At 39.8% G+C, this 24064-nt stretch overlaps 1 protein-coding gene across 5 annotated transcripts in view; it reads right to left on the bottom strand.

Annotated features, from left to right (window-relative positions):
• Window positions 1–24064, bottom strand: part of PLD5 (phospholipase D family member 5) — a 416960-nt gene that overhangs the window by 156504 nt on the left and 236392 nt on the right. For 4 of the 5 annotated variants that reach the window (XM_077901464.1, XM_077901465.1, XM_077901466.1 and 1 more), the window contains one exon: window positions 23392–23503. In XM_077901464.1, coding sequence (XP_077757590.1) covers window positions 23392–23503 — 112 coding nt within the window. Of the gene's footprint in view, window positions 1–23391; window positions 23504–24064 lie in introns of those variants that run through there. The other variant, XM_077901468.1, reaches the window with a different exon arrangement.

Here is a 24064-nt window from a genome sequence, read left to right as displayed (position 1 = left end):
CTCTGTGATTTACCTCTACAGATACATTCTACTATCAATCCATTGACCTCCCCTTCTGTGTATCTAATCTGCATTTAAACCTTTCTATTGAATTCTACTTTATAGCTTCCCTATTTCTCAGTTCCAGAATTCCCAGTTGATTTTTTTTTTACATAGATTCTAGTTCCTTGGTGAAAATCTCCACCATGTTATCTATTTCCTTAAACACACTAATTAGAGTGATGTCAAAGTCCCTATCCAGTATCTGGATCTCTGCAGACTTGTTTCTAATAACTTACTTCTCTTGGCTCTCAGAATTTGTTCCTGTGCCTTGGCATGCCTGGTAATTTCTGACTGCATAATGGGCTTTGTGCAGATAAATTCCAGTTTTTGTCTCCCCAGTCCAGGGATTCACTAGCAAAGTTAAGGCCTCTGCTTTCTGCCTGACCTGAGCACTTATATCCCTGAGATATAAGTGACAAATGTCTCCAAAGAAAAATTGTCAGTGAATACCAGGCTCATCCTAACAAGTTCTCCATGTGTCAGATCTAGGCCCCGCAAGGAGATGAGGCTTTAATTGCTCTCTGATAGATTTAAATAGTTTTCTTTTGTTTGACTGTATTTTATCTAGCTTTTCTAGTCTTCTGTGGAAGGCTCAGTCTGAAATAAGCCATTCCATCGAAGTCCTTCTCAGTGATTCTGAGGCCATTAATCCATCTGTAGACTCTTTCCTGGGAAACTGTCTTATCTCTTGTACTCCTAGTACTTCAGAATTATAAAGTTAGGTAAGTATTCTCCTCACTCCCATTTGTCACTTCCAAACTACTTTTTCTTCATCTTTCATAATCCCAAGCTGTCCTGAAATCCATGACATTTAGCTCTATCCCCCAACTCTAGTGCTTGTTGATATACTTTGTCAACCTCCTAGATCTGTAAAGACTCTAGTTAACTGCCTTCTCTATTCTTCATCTCCTCTCCTGCATGATTGTCACTGATTCCACCAACATCAAAGACAAGGAGAACTCACTCAACACACTAGCCCCTTAGCTACTCTGCCCTCACATGGCCACCGATTTTCTCTCCTTTTCTCTTTAGTAACCCACTCCCATCACAGTCTAGTTCTTATTACCAGTAACTGTACATTGGAAATTGTGATTTTAAGACTCCTAGTTTCTGAACTCTGAATTTCCTCTCCTCCAGCTCACTTGCATCATGCCCCTTCTTGACCTCACTGAGATTTCCAAAGTACTGACCTTACCACTTCTTCACTGTCCATCACACACCTCTTGTAGTGACTTCCTCTTTATCAAGTTTATGTTTCATGGTCATCTCTCTCCCTCTGTAACATTTTCCTGGTAAAATCTCAACCCAGAGGAGTTCAACTTTCTGCTCTCCTATCCTTCCAGCTAAAGGTTATGGGAGAAAATCTCATCACAGTTATCCCTTTGAATTTAAAATTATGATCACAGTGGTGCCTGGGGAGCTCGGTCGGTTGAGTGTTTGACTCTTGGTTTTGGCTCAAGTCATGATCTCAGGGTTTTGAGATTGAGCCCCATGTCAGACTCTGTGCTGGGCCTGGAGCCTACTTGGGATTCTCTCTCTTTCTTTCACTCTGTCCCCTAACTCCCTCTCTAGGAAAAAAATAAATAAAAATAAAATAAAATTATGATCACAAATCTCTGATGAACATTAAGTCCTATAAACTATCCTTTTTTTTTCTCTCTCTAATAAGTTTGGTATCTATCTCCCCCTATAGCTACATCTCCACTTAAAGCAGAATGTTTGGAATGAGTTATCAATATTTGTTTCTACCTCTTTACCTAACCAACCTAACCTCCTATCAATCCATTTCAATATGGATGCTGCTTCTCTTGTTAAATTCATCAAAGAACTCTGCTGTCAGATCCAATGGCTCCTTCTCTCCTCCTCAGAAAAGAGGAACTTTAGATTCCTAGGAGAAGTCAGATTTAAGTTAATCTACTTGCATACTTAATAAGCACAAAACAGAGTTTGCTATGCCCACAGCAGAGCTCTTTATCTCCTCCAGATGCTAAGCCTGATTCTCCATTATCCTTTCCATCTCAGCAAATGATAACTCCCTTCATTCAGTTGCTCAGACTAAAATCCTGGGGGTTATCCTTGATTTATCTCTTTCCCCCAACCCATCTGCCCAGGAACACATAATCAAGGTCTGTCAGTTCTAATATATATATATATATATATATATATATATATATATATATATATATATTTTTTTTTTTTCCTGATAGTGTGCACAAGTGTGCACATGGGGGGTGGCAGAGGGAGAAGGAGACAGGAAATCCTAAGCAGACTCTACACTCTGTGTGGAGCCCTATGGGGCTCAATCTCACAATCCTGAAATCATGACCTCGGCTGAAATCAAGAGTCAGATGCTTAGCCTGCTGCACTACCCAAGCACCCCATCTCCAAAATATATTTTTGAATATGCTCATTTCTTTCTACTTTTCCTAGCCAAGGCCACTTTTATCTCCTGCCTAGGGGAAACCCAACAGCCCTACTGACTAGTTTCCCTGTCTTGATTCTCCAATCCCTTCTCCCCCAATAGCCAGAAGGAGCTTTTAAAGGTCCCAATCAGATCTAGTCATTTCTATCACTGCTTCATCACTGGCACACTGTAAGAGTACAGTGAGTATTTGTTAACAGGATGAACAGGCAGATGAATGACTGGGAAGGCAACTTACTCCAGGTGCTAGAGTTAGAACCAAAACCTGAGTCTATCTTATTTCATCACAACGTACACCTTTACCAAGGATCAGGAACCGTGCCAGGCCTTATTCTTCAGCAGTCTTGCTGAGAAGAACCAGCCATGCTTTGCCAAATCCCAAAGCAGATACCAAATCCCAAAGCAGATACTTTTTAAAAAGATCTTATTTATTTATTTATTTGACAGAAAGAGAGAGAAAGAGAGCACAAATAGGGGAGCAGGAGAGAGAGAGGGAGAAGCTGGCTCCCCGCCGAGCAGGGACCCCAACTCAGGGCTTGATCCCAGGACCCTGGGATCATGACCTGAGCTGAAGGCAGATGTTTAACCGACTGAGCCACCCAGATGCACCTAAAATAGTTTTATTTTATGTATAGAAATACTACAATAATTTCTCAGATTTTTTTCACTTAATTTCATTTAATTTTTTTCATTTCATTTCATTTAGGAAGCAGAGGAGCTAAACTGAAGAGGATAGATGTTCTCATTTTCTAAGGTCTCTGCTAAATGTACAATTTACAAAGATGTGATAATATTGACTAAAATCCCATGCATGTAGCACTGTGCCAAAAATTAGCACAACAGATATCTTTAATTACAATGGGACTATAGGCACATGATTCACCTTTCAGTGCCTATTTCCTGTGTAATGGAAATAATACTAACATTTATTTCTTAGGGATGCTTGGGGGAGGGGGGCGGTTAAGTGAGAGGACAAGTACCTAAAATACCTGATTGCTAGTTGCAACTATTATTCTTAACTCCAACTATACTGCAAATGTGCTCAAAACATCTTTTATTTATTTATTTTTTTATGGCTAATGTGACAGGACTTTTAGTAAGCCTTATTATGATCCCTAATCTGGAGATTTTTCAGCAAGTCCTTAGTGGATTCCTGAACCCAGGTCTTGGGAATTACATGCAGGTTTTCATTACAGACCCTTTCTTTTTAGCATCATAAAAGCTCATTCCCCATTCCTTCACCCAGCAAGAATCAACATAATTGTGACAAAAATGGCTTCTTAGGGAATTTGACCAAAGTAACCGGAGTCCTGTAACTGAAAAAGAGGAAAGGAGGCATCCCAGGCTGCCAAACAGACAGCTTGCTGTGCATACCGTGGCCTGGCACGCATTGAACATACAGGCCAGGTGCCTGCTGCTAACTTCTGAGATTGTAAAGACTGGACAGGGGGCGGCTGGGTGGTGGTTAGGGGCAGGGTGGATACTTCAGGCAGGTTTAAAGGGAGTCTGGGACCAAGTCAGTCAGAGAAGGGGCCTAGAACAAGTAAAGCTTCTTTCTGGAATCCAGAGTAAATGACATTCTCAGTTTCTCCTAAAGAACAGTTAAAACAAGGCGGATTTTAACTGCAGCCATGAAGACAGGAGGAATAGACTGGGAAGAGCTTAGAGCTGAACCAGAGGGCAAAGAAATGAATAATTCAGGAAGAGACATTTATTACCAGAGGCGGTTACTCTCCATTTAAGAGAGCTAAAATCCATCTTGTCTGGAAACTCAAGTCCGTAAACACTTAGTGTGCATTGGTAGTTGTGGGTACAGAGCAGGGAATTCAATTGAATCCAACCAGCCAAGTGTCTTCTTGTTCAGGGTACTGTGGTAGGGATGATCAAAGGGGAACACGGGCTTTGGAAGTCTTCCTGGGCCAGCTCCCATCCATTCTGGACCTTCCACAGATGGAGGGCTCTCTGATGCCCATGAAATCAAAAGGGGGGGGGGGCCACATATCAGAGCTCTTGGGCATCCTTCTCCACCTGAGGCATCACTGACTGAAGAGTGACTTTGCACTTCCTAACATTTTTCTATAGAGCTTTTGCTTTTTAACCTGAAACACTGTAATATCATATCTATTCACGTCCCATGTACTTCTTGGATTGTAAAACGAATAATGATGTTCCTGAAAAGCATGACTTGACTTTTTGGAATCGCCTCTAGTCTTTCCATGTCCTGGTTGTAATGGGACTTAGGAGGCACAGGGGCAGCTCTTCTCTATGTCTCGAAGCAACCAGGTTTTCTGGACCATCTTCCTAGTCTTACAACAAATTTGGAGTGAATATATTTTTCATTTGGGATGAAATATATACATGTACCACCTGATGTGGTGTGTCAGTCACAGTGGGTTTGTCCTGCGATGCAGAAAATGCCTATTTTTTATGACAGCATGGGAAATCAGGAGACACACTGCATCTGCCCCCCTGAGCTACACTGTAGGCTGATGATGTACCCCTACAGCTCCAGCAGCAGGTGCTTCACTGCCCCAAAGTAGTCATGTTGTGGCAGAGGTGATCCTGATGGATCAGATATGGCCCCTGATCATGGGAACAGGAGACATGCAGGGAAAACTAGAAGACAAAACAAAGCAGTGTCTAGTAAAGCTGAATTATGGCATATGGGACACAGATTAGAAACTGACAGGAATTGAGGCACAGGAAAAAGTCACTGGGTGCTGGAGCTAGTAAGAATGGAGTCACTCAGGGGCTCCTGGAGGAATCAGTTGGTTGAGTGTCTAACTCCTGATTTTGGCTTAGGTCTTGATCTCAGGGTCCTGGGATTGAGCCCTATGTTGGACTCCACGCTCAGTGGGGAGTCTGCTTGAGATTCTCTCTCTGCCTCTGCTCCCCACCCCACTCCCTAATAAATAACACTTTGTAAAGAAACAGAGCCACTCAGTCAAGTGTTGACTGTAAATGAGTACAGATGCACAGAAGTCTCTCACAGAATCACAGGCTTAGAGACCACTGAGAAAGGAGTATGAGCAGGGTGTGACTTCCACCTGCCATCAGGGAGTAAGGTCAGTTGAAAGAGTGTCACTGGGCAGCCCGAGTGGCTCAGCGGTTTAGCACCACCTTCAGCCCAGGGCCTGATCCCGGAGACCAGGGATGAGTCCCATGTCAGGCTCCCTGCACGGAGCCTGCTTCTCCCTCTGCCTCTCTCTCTGTGTCTCTCATGAATAAATAAATAAAAGCTTCAAAAAAAAAAAAAAAGAAAGAAAGAAAGAGTGTTCTTCTTTCAGGAGAATGTCTACTGGAATATCTGCATAGTTCATGGTTATTTCAAGATTGTAGGTGTCAAGATCTCAACTTCTCATTATGTCTCAGTAGGTGGTCAACCACCTATTGGATGCATCTAAACTTCTGAGCCATGAACCCTCCTGAACAAAGATGTCTTTTCCCAAGTGTGATCTCAGTATAGCCAATTAGAAAGTAAAACTCTAGCTAAATTTCCAAGTCAGAATAATATGAATACCAAACTCAGAAACTCAAATGGAACTCAGAAACTTAATTAACCCCATATTAATTCCCAAATGTCACTGAGTTATTATACAATCTTAAACAAATCACATGAAACTCCAGTCAGCTTATGAACAAGTTTTGTCATCACTGATTATTCTAGGACTTGTGTGGATTAGGAAAAAAAAAAAAAGTTTTTAGAGAAGGTTAATTTGAAAGATAAGCATAATTGGCACTCAAGGAAACTAAATGTAGAGTAAAGGTGCTACGGAAGCTCTTTCCATAATGCCTTCCCCAAACTGCAGCCTGAACAATTTTTCCTCAGGCATAATTACAGGAAACTCACTTACGGGAACACAGCAGCACAGACTCTCCACGTACCCAGGTTGGCATCTGCCATCTCATCAGCTTTGCTCTGTGAATAATTAGATTCCTTCTTCAGCCTCTTTGTTGACTGGAACAGCCTCTAGTGAGGGGATGCCAGCTCAGCACGTGTGAGGGGCTCCGTGTGGAGAGTTCCTTGGGGAAAAGTAAGCCTGGCTTCATGGGAAAGCACAGACCCATTACCAACCCTGTCAGGATGAGTTACATCCCCCCTCTGCTGCCTCCTCCTCAGACGCACAGGGAAGAGCCCCAATTTGTAGCCTTAACTCACTCTCATCCAATATTTATAAAGTGTTGGCATTTTCAGCTAAGAAGCCCTATAGGTTATAAATGAGAGAATTTCCCTGAGAGACTAGAGGGTGGGGACAGGGCAGGGGAGAGGGAGCAGTTCTTTAGGCCACTTGCTTCTTTTTTTTTTTTTTATTTTTATTTTTTATTTTTTACAGTTTTATTTTTTTTTTATTGGTGTTCAATTTACTAACATACAGAATAACACCCAGTGCCCGTCACCCATTCACTCCCACCCCCCGCCCTCCTCCCCTTCCAACACCCCTAGTTCGTTTCCCAGAGTTAGCAGTCTTTACGTTCTGTCTCCCTTTCTGATATTTCCCACACATTTCTTCTCCCTTCCCTTATTTTCCCTTTCACTATTATTTATATTCCCCAAATGAATGAGACCATATAATGTTTGTCCTTCTCCGACTGACTTACTTCACTCAGCATAATACCCTCCAGTTCCATCCACGTTGAAGCAAATGGTGGGTATTTGTCATTTCTAATAGCTGAGTAATATTCCATTGTATACATAAACCACATCTTCTTTATCCACTCATCTTTCGTTGGACACTGAGGCTCCTTCCACAGTTTGGCTATCGTGGCCATTGCTGCTAGAAACATCGGGGTGCAGGTGTCCCGGCGTTTCATTGCATTTGTATCTTTGGGGTAAATCCCCAACAGTGCAATTGCTGGGTCGTAGGGCAGGTATATTTTTAACTGTTTGAGGAACCTCCACACAGTTTTCCAGAGTGGCTGCACCAGTTCACATTCCCACCAACAGTGTAAGAGGGTTCCCTTTTCTCCGCATCCTCTCCAACATTTGTTGTTTCCTGCCTTGTTAATTTTCCCCATTCTCACTGGTGTGAGGTGGTATCTCATTGTAGTTTTGATTTGTATTTCCCTGATGGCAAGTGATGCAGAGCATTTTCTCATATGCATGTTGGCCATGTCTATGTCTTCCTCTGTGAGATTTCTGTTCATGTCTTTTGCCCATTTCATGATTGGATTGTTTGTTTCTTTGGTGTTGAGTTTAATAAGTTCTTTATAGATCTTGGAAACTAGCCCTTTATCTGATATGTCATTTGCAAATATCTTCTCCCATTCTGTAGGTTGTCTTTGAGTTTTGTTGACTGTATCCTTTGCTGTGCAAAAGCTTCTTATCTTGATGAAGTCCCAATAGTTCATTTTTGCTTTTGTTTCTTTTGCCTTCGTGGATGTATCTTGCAAGAAGTTACTATGGCCGAGTTCAAAAAGGGTGTTGCCTGCGTTCTTCTCTAGGATTTTGATGGAATCTTGTCTCACATTTAGATCTTTCATCCATTTTGAGTTTATCTTTGTGTATGGTGAAAGAGAGTGGACAAAATCAGTGCCCAGAAGTCAGTGGCATTTCTATACACTAACAATGAGACTGAAGAAAGAGAAATTAAGGAGTCAATCCCATTTACAATTGCACCCAAAAGCATAAGATACCTAGGAATAAACCTCACCAAAGATGTAAAGGATCTATACCCTCAAAACTATAGAACACTTCTGAAAGAAATTGAGGAAGACACAAAGAGATGGAAAAATATTCCATGCTCATGGATTGGCAGAATTAATATTGTGAAAATGTCAATGTTACCCAGGGCAATATACACGTTTAATGCAATCCCTATCAAAATACCATGGACTTTCTTCAGAGAGTTAGAACAAATCATTTTAAGATTTGTGTGGAATCAGAAAAGACCCCGAATAGCCAGGGGAATTTTAAAAAAGAAAACCATATCTGGGGGCATCACAATGCCAGATTTCAGGTTGTACTACAAAGCTGTGGTCATCAAGACAGTGTGGTTCTGGCACAAAAACAGACACATAGATCAGTGGAACAGAATAGAGAATCCAGAAGTGGACCCTGAACTTTATGGGCAACTAATATTCGATAAAGGAGGAAAGACTATCCATTGGAAGAAAGACAGTCTCTTCAATAAATGGTGCTGGGAAAATTGGACATCCACATGCAGAAGAATGAAACTAGGCCACTTGCTTCTTGCTAAGCATCTGTCGTGGCGAAGCAGAGCACACCCATCACCCCTGCGGGCTTGTCTGTCAGGGCAGCATCTACAGAGTAAACTAACTCCCCCTCTTCTTACCTCCCTCCTTCCCTCCTTTCCTTGACAATGTTTCTTCCTTCAGAAAATGTGCTGAATTTTTTGGAAAAATGTTTATCCATACCTTTGCATGCCAGTACTAGGTAAAATGCCTTATACAGATTATCTCATCAATGTTCAGAACAACCCTACACAGTAGTTACTATCATTAGCCCATTGTCAAAGTCAGGAGATGGGTTTTAAGGGATTAAGTAATTCACAGAAGGTACCCAAGTGGCAGAGCCAGGAACATATTCCCATCACAGAATCTGAGCATTTAGCCTTCACTCCATACCCCCAATCAAAATCACCTGTAATCCCACCACTCACAGGTGACCCGCATCAATACTTGAATAGATTTTTTTCACGTGTATAATATCAGATTATCCTTGACTGAAAATGAAACAATACTGTAATTTCTGTTTTGTAGACTGTTGCTTTCCACTTAGAATTATATTCTCACTGTTTTACCAAGGTCAGTTGTTCTTTGTCCTCAACATGATTTTTAGAAGATTCCATCATATGTATGTCCCATTGTTTATTCACCTGATCTGTTTCTAATTTCATGAACTATGCTGCAGTGCACATATTTGCACATCATCTTTGTGAACCGAACTCTGAGCAGCCACTGGGGCTGAGGTCTGGAGAAAAATGGGTTGGCCACAGCAAGACCCCATCCCAGGTGAGTCCTGTCTCTGGTGAGGCAATGGCACCAATCCCACAATGACACCCAGCACCTCTGGTCTTGCTGTTGTTTCTCAAGTTGTTACAATTAACAAAGCACTTATTACACTATTATTTTGGTTCTATATAGTTATGTGATTGTTATGTAGTTACTTTACATTTATTAGTTATTTTACATTTTGTTATATACTTCTTTTGCATCTACCCTTTTTTAAAGGGGAACCATAATTTATTAGTTTCCTTAATAATTTGACAAGATCATGTTTCTCTGCACATCCTCAAATCCTCTTCCAAGGAGAGCTAAAAAATAGTCCACAAACCCTACAGGCAAGGTAGTCTTCTCAACTTTTTGTTGAGAAGGAAATCACATAATGCCTTTGCCCGTTTGGGTAAATTGGCTTAGAGTAAGCAATTGGGTAAATTGGGTAAATTTCTTCTAGGTATGAGGAATCCCTCCCTACCCTCCAACTGGGCAAATGACCATGAGAAAAAGAACATAAAAAATAATGTTCCTTTATCTGATTTCCATCCAGAGCTTATTAAAAGAACAGAAATGCACACCAAAATGTTCAAATTGCCCTTCAAATGCCATTTTACTGTTTCCTAGCAGAAGAAAGGCACTATGTAAATTTCTATAGAAATTTGCATTTTTATAGCATTTTATATTTTCAAAATGCTTGTACCATCATTTACTAATTAACATAACATTTGAGAATCATCATTAGCTCTGAATATAAGGAAATTCCTTTTTAATACAGTTCTTTTAACCAAGACAGTCTTCCTCTTATCCCCTCCAGGTCTTTTTATCACGTCAGACAAAATTGTTCAGTCTCTTCTAAATCTTCTGATTTTAAATTTAGCAACTTACCACAATGCCTAGTCTCTTCCACAGAAAAAAATAGAATAAGAAATTCAAGACTTAATCTGAAATCTGGAAAATCTGAAAGCTGTGCTATGTGATGGTCCCCACAGCCAAAGCCTGGGCTGTTTATCCAAAAACATTGATTTATTGTCTACACGGGCATCAAGTCTCCATCTTGCCCTCACTGGGGGTGACATCTAGAAGTAGAAAGGGACCTGGCAGTGTGGTGAATGCCCCGGGAGCTAACAGGAATGGGCATGACTCAGACTGGAGGCCTATGGGATAGGCCTTTGGAGAAACCCTGATGAAGGGTTTGGAATGTCTTTTCCCAGCTGTTTTTTGAATTTAGATTTTCTTTTTTAACCAAGACTGTCTCTCACCTGAGCTATTATTTACTTAATTACATTTAAATAAAATTTAATTGTTATTATTTTTTTAATGTAGCTATGCCCTAAGCATTTCATATCCATAAAATAATAGGTCTAATGTGCTAGTTATTTTATCCCAACACATGTTAAAGGATACATTTTAAAAATCCAGGAAGACCTAAAATCATCTAACACACCATCGATGGCATATGAGCCCTGTTGGAACATGTTACTACAGGTGATAGCCAGCCACCAACAAATGTTAAGGCAAAGAAAGGCAGGAGGAATTTGCTGATTTTTAGGGCCATGATGCTGTTAAATAGATTACACAAGGATGCCATATGACTGAGGTGACTCTAATGCCATGGCAGTCTACATGAGCAAACCAAAACTCAAGCCTGTAAATGCCTCGTGTTTAAGAAATTGACACCTAGGGAAAACTAAACACAAATAGACAAGTAGGTTTTAAGCTACAACAAATCAAATAATTTCCCTTCTTTGCTTTGGCTTCTTTTCTGTACAAGTCTTGGCTCCTGTCTGCAGAGTGCTGCTAACCATTTCTGGGTTTCCTCTGCCTGATTTACAATTTTTGCTCAAATAAAATCTTAAAATTGTTACTATGCTTCAGTTTATCTTTTAACAATTCTTTTTTTTTAATATTTTATTTATTTATTCATGAGAGACACACAGAGAGAGGCAGAGACATGGGCAAAAGGAGAAGCAGGCTCCCTGTGGGGAGCCCAATGTGGGACTGGATCCCAGGACTCCGGGATCAGGACCTGAGCTCAAGGCAGACGCTCAACCACTGAGCCACCCAAGTGCTCCTTTTTTAACAATTCTATGTGGAGAAGAGTAAATAGGAAGATTGGAGGCCGGAAAAACCATTAGCATGTCTACGGTGATCATTCCAGAGGTAAACAATAATAGCCTAAGCTAAGTGGAGGTGGTAGACAGGGAAAAGGGATCCATTTCCAGAAATGCTGTGATTGTGTATATGTGAGAACTGCAGTCCAGTTGGTTTTAGAGTTAGGGAAGGAGAGGAGTTGAGGATCACCCTAGGGCTACTTTCAGGACCGGTGGAAGGATGGTCATGCCACTTTCTGGAATACAACATAAAGGAACAAGAACATTGAAGGCAGGAAAGGGGTGTGGCAGCAACTTAATCTTGGATGAGTCCTTTCTGAAGAATTTCAAGAATACCCAAGTAGAAATACTAAGTTTGGTATTACATATCACGAGCCTGGGGCTCAGAAGATACCATGTGTAGCCCATCAGTGTGTGGGTGATGAATGGGGCTGCAGGCTCAAGAGCAATCAGCATGGGGTGTGCAAAGTGGGAAGAGAGAGGTCGGAGAAGAGAGGAGGCCAAACTGAACAGAGTTCTGAAAATCAGCAGAGGAGACTGAGGAGGAAGAACCTGAGACAGGAGGGAAGTGCAGAGTGAATGGGGCCATGAAAACCAAGGGACCACACTGTTCCAAAGAAGAGCAAAGAGTGGTGCCTGGTGGTCAGAACTGCAGAAAGGTCATGCAATTTAAGGTCTAAGTATCTCCAGTGAGTTTCTTGTCAAGGGAGATTCTGTGGAACAGGGGCAGAAGCCAGACTGGAGGACTGCATGGGGGTGAAGACGAGAGACAGACAGAATGCATAAAGGAACATGGAGAGAAGGGGAGAAGGGCGGAGGGCAGCAGGCAGAGGGGCTTCTATGGGGTCATGTCCTGGATTCGTCTTCTTTCCCCCAGTTGACTTGAGCATGTTTCTAAAAGGCAGAATGTAATTACAGAGAGACACGGGATCTTGGGAAGAAGGAAAGATTTGGTTGGAAGACCTGAAGAAAACTGTGAATATGTGCAAAAACCTACTGTGGATGAGGGAAGAGAAAATTAGTAGAATCACCAAGTCATGGGAAAAGGTAGTTTCAAAAAAAGGGGGTAAAAAATGATGGAGAAGAATTAGGGTATAGAAGTTCTAGGAAATTGTGTAAGTTTGTGCTGAACAGTGTGCTGAAAACAAGACAAAGAGTTTTACATCTTAATTCACATTAGCTTTTTTGGCAATGATTTCAAAAGCAGGTATAATTAGCATAGTGAACTTGAAAACAGACACAAAGTCCCAGAAGTAGGAAACCTACTATGCACTCACTAATGCATACAGCGACTCCTCCTATGTGGCTGCTTTCAGGTCAAAGTCAGTTGGTAGCAGACCAAAGAAGTGAGCCAGCTCATAGTCTCCTTCAGAGCATGGATGTGTGAAGGCCCCACACAGTTTCACAGGCACCCCCAAACAGGAAACTAGTTGCTAAAAAATAATGGTCACGGGGCCCCCAGGAATCACAAGGCTCTCAGGAACATTTTTATTTATTCCTTTATCTATATGTATACCTGTTTTCCTCTTAAAGGACACCCTCTCCAAATTCTGTATCACTAGGCTAGAAATGCATAAAGTCATCACTAGATTGAACAGATAAAATTCTTCTTACTTCTATAATGTCACACGGCTGAATATGCATATAATTTCCCTTAAAAATGCCATGCCTGCCAAAATTCTTATGTATTAAGGATAAAAATAGACCTCTAGCCCAAGATCCTACATTTTAGAGCAAATAGATGACATACTATATTCTATGTGCCAGATGAACCCCTCTGAAAGTTTAAACACATTGAATTGCAACCTAATCTGGGTGGATCTTAGAACAGTGATGGAAAATACAGATGGAGTGGCATTGGTGTTGCCAGCTGGAAAATCCTTATCACAAACTGAAGCCAGCTAGAGTTAGTGCAAAACCGTAAAGGCAAATGAACCAGCTGCATTCCCAAAGATGATTTTTACTGTGTTTAGAACCAGGACTTCTTTTCATTGAAAACCACAGGGCTGGGTGTGTGCTTTAGGGGCAGAAATGAATTCAATCTGGACAGATGGAACACAAAATAACACACTCAGCTAAGATATGGTGGCTGTAAGTAGAGGTCACTTATTAACAGTTTATTAGAGTCAGGTACCTGCACCAGAAGCTTTTTACACATTACTTAATCGAATTCTCATAACCCTCAGAGTTATTATTATCCTCATTTTACTGAAAAAGACACTGGGGGTCAGAGTAAGTTGCCCACAATTGCATCCCACAACTGACAGGTCCAGAATTTTAGCACAAGTCTAAATAACACAAAAGTATGTGCTCCTAAATGCTGTACTTATTATTATGTTAATGATCACTAAAGCATAATGTGTCTGAAGAAGTTCCTGCCTTGCTGCCAAATTATTTGGTATTCTGCAAAGAATTGTAGAAGACAGAAATCCTTGCAATGAATAGAGTAGAACAAAGGCACTCAAGCATGAGCTTAAGTGGTATCCACTTTGAGAAGGTGTGAAAACAGAGTAGAGCCTGATGGAAAGTATGCCCGGGTGACAGCAAAGGCACCTTGACTTTTGTCTGGGCCAGAGCCCAAAGAACCCTACCCTCATGAGAGTCCCCAGGACAGTCCTTCACTTAGAAAACAAAACACCTTATTTTTAATAATGGCAACCTCTCAAACAGTGGGGATAAAAGCCAGAATAATATAAAGTTTACTCTGGGGGAAATTATTAAAATATACCTGTTACCTTAGATTAACCCATACAACCTTACATTAACACATATAACCATACCTACTTGTAGAGTTAGATTTGGGGAAAATTATAAATCCATAAGACCAAAGTAAAAAAGCCTTCACAAGCATAAAATTCCCAAATTATGCTACACTTATTTGGAGCAAGCAGTTCAAAAAATCACCATGTTAAATCTGTAACTTGGAAATTGGGGCACCTTGTATTAAATTTAAAATTTACACATGCCCCTATTCTCAGATTTAGGAATGTATATTCCCATTAGGTTTTAATCAGCCTAATCCATGATTGTGAGAATAACAATACAGGTTACTAATGTGAATATGTAGTTTTCTTGAATTCAAATAAGCAACAGCAAAGATCACTTTAGATTTTGACAGAATGAACACAGCATTCCCTCCTTTTTAATAATGTAGCCAAAAAATATAATAATTAAAAATAGAGTATTATCAAGAGAATGAAATTGAACCACTATCTTAGCTTATAGAACTCAAAAATTAAAATGGATTAAAGACTTCAGTGTAACCATAAAACTCCAGGAAGAAAATATAGGGAAGAAAACCTCCTGGACACTGGTCTGGGCAACGATATTTTGGATATGATACCAAAAACCAAGGGAACAAAAGCAAAATAATCAAGTGGGACTACATCAAACTAAAAAGCTCTGTGTAGCAAAGAAAGAATCAACAAAACGAAAAGACAACCTACAGAATGGCAGAAAATATTTGCAAACCACCTATCTGGTAAGAGGCTAATATGTAAACATACATAAAGATCTTATTCAACTCAACTACGAAAAAACAACCTATTTTAAAAAAAGGACAAAGACAAGAATAGACATTTTTTCTACATACAGATGACCAACAGGTACACTGAAAAGGTTCTTAACATCACTAATTATCAGGGAAGTGTAAATCAAAACCACAAGGAGATATCACCAGACACCTGTTAGAATGCCTTTTATCAAAAAGACAAGAAATAACAAGTGTCGGCACTGATGTGAAAAAAAAAGGAACCCTTTCACACTGTTGTAAACTAGTGCAGTCCCTGTGGAAAAATCATGGAGATCCCTAAAAAAAAATTTAAAAAAAGAATTACTGTATGATCCAGCTAGTCCCACGTCCTAGTATATGCCCAAAAGAAGCAAAATGAGTGTTTCAAAGAGATAAGGATGCCCATGTTCACTGCTGGATTACTCACAATAGTGAAGATATGGGAGCTATCTGTCTGTCAGTGGATGAATAGATAAAGATGTGATGTGTAGACACACACACACACACACAGAAATATTATTCATCTGTGACAAGGAAGGAGATTTTGATATATGCAAAAACATAGATGAACCCAGAAGGCACTATTCTAAGTGAAATAAACCAGACGAAGACAAAAATACTGTGTTATCTCACATGTGGGATCTAAAAAAATTTTTTTTTAAGTCAAAGTCACAAAAACAGAGGGTAGAATCACAGCTACCAGGGGTCGGGATGGGGAAGATGGGGGGATGCTAGTCAGAGGTAAAGGCTTTTAGTCACAAAAGGAGTAAGTTCACAGCATGGTGACTGTAGTTGCTATTGTATTTTATACTTGAAATTTGCCACGAGAATAGGTCTTAAGTGTTCTCACCACAAGAAGGAAAATCTAAGTAACTGTGTGAGGTGATTGATGTGTTCATTAACTTGACTGTGGTAATCATCTCATGGAAGTATGTATATCAAAACATTATATTGTACACTTTATATACAATTATATTTGTCAATTACAGCTCAATAAATCTGGAGACAAAAAAGAAAGTTTTCACTGACAAATAGAAATCTTTGCCTATTTTTTTGCTACGGGTCAAGCTCTGCATTATGAAGAATTTATGAACATACTGATGAGTGATAAGAAACATGTACTGTTTGTGTAGTATTTAAAATGTGGAGACTTGATTCCTATTAGTTCTGGTAACTTCTCCATAGCTACTAGCATTCACAGCACTAGAAATGTAATTAGAGGGACGCCTGGGAGGCTCAGCGGTTGAGCGTTTGCCTTCGGCTTGGGGAGTGATCCCAGAGTTCCAGGATCTACTCACACATCGGGCTCCCTGCATGGAGCCTGCTTCTCTCTCTGCCTGTGTCTCTGCCTCTCTCTCTCTCTCTCTCTCTCTCTCTCTGTCTCTCATGAATAAGTAAATGAAATCTTAAAAAAAAAGAGAAAAGTAATTAGAATCACCCAGATGGAGCTTTATCAACTATTAGACTATTTTGTGGTAATCGTTTTTTCCTAATAATTTGAACAGATCATTCAAAATTAAAATCAAGAATTAAGGAAAGCGAATGTAACATCAAAGTTATTTGCTACCCTTCTGATCTGAAACCACCTCTACATTTCATGTGCCTATAAATCTGAAATGGAGGTATTTTCTCTTGGTTAGAGCCATATTTTCTTTCACAAGAAATATTTTAGAGTTTTATGAGACTAGTTATAATAGTAAAACTTGCTGACTCCAAATTTGAACACTTTTGAAAAGCAGAAATGATTGTGTTTAATACGTTTAACTGTTATTTTTATTTCTTATTCTAAAAGAGGTTATTAAACAACTACACAGAAATAAAATATAACTGATGTTCTATTAAAAAAGTGCTGTTGTTATGAGTGAAAGAGCTTAGGCTTCTTTCAAATATTAAAATTCTGACTTAAATGAATAAGACTTAGTCACAGAAAATGCCATATAATATTTACTCTTTGTTCAGTGCTTTGTGGATAGGAAGCCAAGATGAGCTGAAGATGAGTGCTCATTAGGATCCTGTTGCTCTTGTCTATTCACCAACATGGGTAAGGCTCTAATTAGTTCACCTGGCTGGTATTCAGTGGTAACGAGGGACCACAGAGGTTAGCTCTACTTAAACCGCACTCCATTTGAGTCAGTTACCCAGCAAATGTATGACTTTATTCACAAAAGGAGAATATGAGGGGAGATGGGGGGCCGAGGGCCAACACCAAGGCCAAAAGTCCACTCAAAGGACACACTTTTTTGCCTTCACAAAGAGTAACGGAAATGAAAATATTGATAAAAGATTGAGAAACCTAGAACTTTAATTTTTAAATCTCACAGATGATTTGAAGTTCTGTCTAATCATCCATTCATCCAACCATCCATCTATGTTTTCATCTACTTATCTATCTATATATCTAAAGAAATCAAAGAAGAAAGAAATTCTTGACACATTAATGTGATGACTACAATTCGAAAATCTGTCTACCTATCTCTTATCGATCCATCCATACACCCATCTATCTGAAGAAGCCAAAGGACGGATGGGGGGATGGCATAATTGGGTGTTGGGCATTAAGGAGGTCACATTATATGATGAACACTGGGTGTTATATACAACTAATAAATTATTGAACACTACCTGTGAAACTAATGATGTACTATATATCGGCTAATTGAATTTAAACTTAAAAATGAAAAAATAAATTAAAAAAAACACAAAGAAGCCAAAGGGGAAAGAAATTCTTGACATCTTAATGCTTTAGCTAAACAAAATACAACTCCATACAATAGTTCTGTTATCAGCTCCTTAAAGACATCACAAGCAGCTATAGACAGCATGGTCTAAGCTCAAGGCTTGATCCCCCTTATGTCTGTACATGCACGAAAGAAGGGATAGAGAGGAAGGAAGGTTTGATTCTAACAGACTGAGAGCTTGAAACTCCAGCTGAGCCAGGACTGGGCTAAGAGGCCTAAGCCTACAGTAAGCCACACCATCAGAAGAGAGGATCACAGTGTGCAGGTCCATTTGGAGGTCCCCCAAGCTCTAGGATGAATTCCTTTTTGTTGCATAGCTGGACCGACCACCAGCAATGAAGAAAGTCTAAGAAGCATCCAGTGACAATTTAACCAACAAATTATGAGTGTTTTAGATTCCTCTCCTTTTCAACACCAAGTTTTTAAAGGATGACCTCTTCTCTTTTCATTTGGGTTGCAATTTCATCATGCAGTATACCTTGGAATACGGTTTCTGATTTCTTCTTTATCTACCCCAGGAGTATGTCTCTTCTTCAGTGTATTTTGGGCTTCTGATTTCAGTATATTATTTTTCCACAGAACTTTCATATAAAAATCTGGTTTGCACAACTTCTTTCCCATTCCAGGTAACATAGTAGGGTTTTTCTTTCATTTGTTTATTCATTCAGATGGGAATATTTCCTATCACCAAATGCACTCTCCATCAAGAGTTCTGATACAAATATCCCCATATTTCTTAGGAAATATCTTTCTTAAGAACCAGCAGAGCCTGGCTTCTCTGAATTTCTATTCAGAGATGGTTACTACACTACAAAGTAGCTCTGTTATGAGGTGTGATTTAGAATCTACCTCCCTCAGTGCAGTATTAGGAATGATTGGTTTTAATTTAATTTAAATATTAAAGCCAAGTGCTTCTAAGTTGAATCTTTAAATTTACTGCTGAATTTTAAAGTAACCCTCATTACCATATGTCACTGATTCTAAAACATGCAGCTTTTACATTTTAACAACTCTGACATTGGGATGCATCTTATGATTGCCATAGACAGGGTGGCAGTTGTGACAGAGCTGTCACTTCAGGTCTTGGCTGTTATTCCTGGTGGCATGACAGGGCTCCTGCAGTTTCTCAATATTCAGTCAACAAACCATTTAAGGACTCTTTGAGGAAGGATTGTGAGGCCTGGTTACTGTTAGAACATCTTCCTTTGACATTTTCTGGTAAGGTTCAGAAACAGGCAGAATGGAAGTATGTTCAGAGAAAAGAGACAATAGTAGAGCGTCTTTTTCTAAAGTTAGAACACCACCACCATCTTGATGGTGCAAGAGACAGTGTTGGGTGAAAAGCACAGGCATCCATGACTCAGACACAAAAAGTGATTCAGAAAAATTGGACTCTGTGTAGGTGTTTCAAGAATCCCTTGATAATTTTATTTCACTAATGTCAGTCTGCTCAAGCAAACTGTAAACTCTGAAGTCAAGGGAAGGCTCAGGCGTTGGTCAGTTTTCTAGCCTTAAAGCCTAGCTTTCTGGCATCTATCAGGTGTTCAAAGAGTGGCTGTTGAATGAATGAGTGAACAATGGAGTAAAAGAAAATGGTAAGACCAACTGCGGAAAAGAAAGGAAGTTTGAAGGCAATGTTATGAGTGAGGCTTAATATGGACCTTGAGAGAGCAATAGGAGCTTACAAATTGACAAGGAGGGAGACAGGCCATTTCAAGTACAAGGAAAAGTATGTGTTAGGAAACAGAGACCCAGAAAAGCATGCTGTATTTGGGAAATCACAGCAATTGTTCAGATATCTAGAAAGCCAACAACAGAAATTAGTATGAATGAGACTGAAAAGGACATTCAGATTCTGAATGGTTTCAAGGACTTTTCTTTTTTTTTTTTTAATTAGTGTGGAGTTTATTTCTCAATCACTGATTTTAATCCTTTCTGACTTTTATCTCATGAATCATTAAAGAGTTATCATCCAACAGTGAACAAGTAAAAGCCTGGGTTTTTTTCCCAAAAGGAAATTTATATTTTCTAGTTTAACATTATCTTATTCTTCATTTTTGGTAGGCTACTGGGATAAATATTTTCATCATATTATAGAAAGTACACTGAATCGCTATGGTTTTGAAAGACAAATAAAAAAGAAATTCTTCTTAATTAGAAACTCCATTGCAACAATAATCGAGTATAAGCCTTAAAAACATAGTAGGTCAAAAAATGGATAGGAAGAGGACAGAGGATCTTTAGGGCCATGAAAATACTCTGTACAATGTTATAATGATAGATATATGTCACTGCCTAGGTGTCCAAACCCAGAGAATGTATAACACCAAAGGTAAATCCCAAGGTAAACTGGACTCTGGATGATGATGAAGTGTCAATGCACGCTCATCCTTGGTAACACATGCCTCCCTCTGGTGAGTGATGTTGATGATGGGGGAGGCTGTACAGGTGTTGAGGCAGAGAGTACTGGGTAATCTCCACACTTTCCTCTCAATGTTGTCATAAACCTAAAAGTGCTCCCAAAAATAAAGCCTTAGAAAAACACAGTAGCATGACTGAGAAATAATATCTTGTTTAGGACTAAAAGACACAGCCAGAAATCAAGTATTCGAATAGCATAAAACAGCATTTCTGAGGTATTACCATCATGTAGTTCATGAGGTGGGACTTCCAAGGCACCTGCTAGGAGACAAGAACAGGGAAAGGATGGTACTGTCATCCTGAGCCACTGTGGGCAGCCAGTGGCACTCCCCATGAGAAGGCGGGTATGGAGGAAGAAGCAGGACTTGGTGACAGTCCCACATCACACCAGCTTGCCTGTGAGGCAGCGAGAAGCCACTTCTCATATGGTGCCTGTTCAGCTGTGAACACATCACTTGCAGACTAATCCTCTGGCCAAGACAACTGGGAGCTGATAAAATCCCAAAACCAAACCTGTGAAGGCATCCGAAGGCCTCCAGATTTGGAAACCAAGTTGATTTCTAAGAAAAACAATTTATGGGGCACTGTCTACAAATCAGAGAGAGCGTATTCTCTGCTGTGGAGGTACACAGGAGAGGCTGGGTAGGTGGGAAACCAGGTAATAAGGGGTTGTTGCTGGAAGGGAGAAGAGTAAGCAACTCAGCTAAGCCAACGTGCTGCATTTACATCCTTACAGGGGACAAGTGGTGAAGGTCAGTCAATGGCATAAATGTTTGAATTGACAGGCAGTCTTCTCTGGAATGAAATCTGCCCCTGAGTTCATGGACTTCTTGAGCACAGGATTTCAAAAGCACCCCATCTTTGGGCCACAGTATGAGGCGTTTGTAAGGGAGGTGACCTTTCTGACATCTGAGTTATGTGGAAGAGAGGAGAGGCCTTGGGTGGGCAGCAGGAGCAACAGTGAGTGGCAGGAATGTCCCCACCTCCAGGAAGGGCTCTGAGGCCTGGCGGGCCAGCCTTGTCCTCTTTGGACCCAAACCTGCACTAAATCCTCACAATTTCCTGGGGAAACCTCACTAACCCCTTCCCACTGTGTATGTGACCAGCTTCTATTTCCAGTGACTTCAGACTCACAGCTGAAGTTGCTCATGGCTAGTTTCATGCTTATCTGTCGTTTGTGAACTATTTCTGGCCAAACCTTCCTGGAATTCTACCAGAAGACCAGGATCTCTCCATAAAAAAATTAAAAGATAACCCTAAAGACAGGTATTCCAACACAGATTTAAAAGAATTCCATAAAAATTAATTAAATAAAATGGTTCCATAACAAATATTTCTAAAATGCACTGTTATTATATAATAGACCTCTGCCAAAGGAGGAGAGTAGAGAGATACAGTTGCTATGATGAATATATGTGGTGCTGTATGTATATATGTGCAGTAACAGAAGCCAGATGGGCCCGCCAGGGGCCCACGGGGAATGGATATGAGAAATTAGGGTCCTGTTCATTACTCTCTAATTGTAAAGGGAAATCATTTGTTTTGTCTTGACAAGAACGCCTATCACACACTAAAGAGTCTAAGTTGTAGTAATATATAATGCTTGCTTGTGAAATTCAAACACTTCCTTCTTTGTGAGAAGTGATGACTATAACAAAACTTTAATTCATAATTTGCCCTAGAACTGTAGGCAAGGACTTTACCCATAAATTCATTAATAGCGATTCCTTGTCTCAGGTGCCAAATGTTCAGCAGCACCAGACATATGCTTTAGTTCTGCATAGTTGGTTTTTTTCTAATTGTTGTAATTGAAGTTGAGCTGAAATGCAAAACTTTATTAGTTTTAAGTGAAAGATGTTGGGGGTGTGTGTGTATGTGGTATACGTGCATGTAAATGAGATGTGTGTGCATAAGTGGTATGTGTGTGTATGTGTGTGTAAGAAGACACCACGGGAAATTTATCAACAAATAGAGGCACCCAGAGTTAGCCAGAAGTAATCTATTCCTAAAAATGTGTCAGCCAATGGATTTTCAGATAGTGGGAATCCAATCTCACATGTTTTAAACAGAAAAAGTAATAATATGTTTCTGATTTGTGTTAATCCACTGAACTACATATTTTCTAGTTTTTCAAAAATATTATCCCGTGGTCAGGTAGCACAGTGAAGCTTTTCAGACCTAACAGTATCTTGTAAGTTACCTTGATTTTCTTAAGTGTCTAAAAAATAATACACGTGTGCCCAACCATGCTTATGTCTTCTGTGTATTTATGTCTTTCCATAGACTTTATCGCTTCTGATTTTTCTTCTGCAGAAGGAAAGACCACCTGTGCTCACCTTTCACTTCATAGCCCTGGACATTTTTCAGAAGGTGTTTTCACTTAATCTGGGGAAGATAACAAGCAAAACTGTCCAGCATGTTTAAACAGCACACACGTGAGATGCAATGCTGTCATGTTACCACCAGACATGACACCTGGTGGTGTGACACCTGGAGCTGTCACACCAGGCAGCTCAAGCATTTTCACTGGCTCATACCTGCCATTTCTGTTCAGAGGTGTACAACTCTAATAGTAAGTTCAGGGCCAAAATTTTGATAAATCCATGAAAACTATTTGGAAGGGACAGTTCAGTTAGTGAAGACACAGCAAAATGAAGAAGCTATTTCCTCAGGATGCCTGATCTCCATGGGATTTTGAAACAAGTTGCAAAATGACCTAAGAATGATGTTCTCTGTGGAATTAGGCTGAGTTTCATAGATGCCTACATCTGACTATATTATTTTAAAGAAGATGGAGCATGAGGAGGATTTCCATTTGAAGGGCAAGAGAAAAACAGAAATCCAATGTTTGTTCGAAAGAGAAGTGGGTCTTTAATCACATCACGGAAGTGTTCAGACAGGGAAAGATTCTTCTTTCTAGTTAATTATCATTTAACGGCCAGTAGATTATTTTGCATAAACTAATATCCAACAACAATATTTAAAATCTCCCGGTAGAATTGATTAATTAGTTCTCTCGTTTAAAGGCTTTAATCAGGCTGTTTTTCAAAGGAGAAATAAAAAGTGAACTTTGTGCAATGTGCTGACCATAAAGAAATCACATATTATTTTAAGTACAATGAGAGATGTCCTCACAGACCGCACCCCCCCCCCCCCAGGGCTAGAGTAGCACAGCGACCTTGGCCTTACCCTTTGATCTCAAGGCTTCTAATACCTTTGAGTCCGCGGTCACATCACTCACTAGCTTGATTTCGATATTTTGTGAAGTCAGTTGAAGCAACTTTTCAAAAAGACGTTGACCCTAGAAAAAAAATATTCAGAGACCAGGAAAGTCAGAAAACCTAAAGTATGCTATTTTAGAAAGGTATAAATAAACTTATTAAAAATTAAAACTATTCATTCAAATTTTAAAAGACAAGCAGTTCAGCAATTGATATTCATAGAGAATTCTTTCAAAGGAGTTATAAACAGAGTAGTAGCACGAATGCACATTACATTATGTTTTCTTGAGTGCTGTGCAAATCAACAATTATTGCAATCCTAAATTCAATGCTATAGAGCAAATCTACTTTTTTTTTTAACTCTTTCATGAACTCTGACATTATCTACACATGAAGAAGCAGCAGAGAATATTATACAGTTGAGTTTGAGCCCAGAGAGATCTGGATTCCAGCTGGTTTTTTTCCAATTTGCAAGCTGTATCTCTTCTCACTAATCTCCCAGCTTCTTCCTCAGTAAAATGTAGATAATATTAGAGTTTAATACTTTAAAGGGTCTTTTTTGAGAATTAAAAGAATTAGCTGTAGGTAAGTATCCTTTCAGTGGAAGTTCTTATGGGGAGAGTCACAGCTACTTATCAGTG

Source organism: Canis aureus, chromosome 6 (assembly GCF_053574225.1).
Source record: "Canis aureus isolate CA01 chromosome 6, VMU_Caureus_v.1.0, whole genome shotgun sequence".
Taxonomy (NCBI): domain Eukaryota; kingdom Metazoa; phylum Chordata; class Mammalia; order Carnivora; family Canidae; genus Canis; species Canis aureus.
Note: the sequence above shows the minus strand (reverse complement) of the source record. Positions and strands in the feature narration are given on the sequence as shown.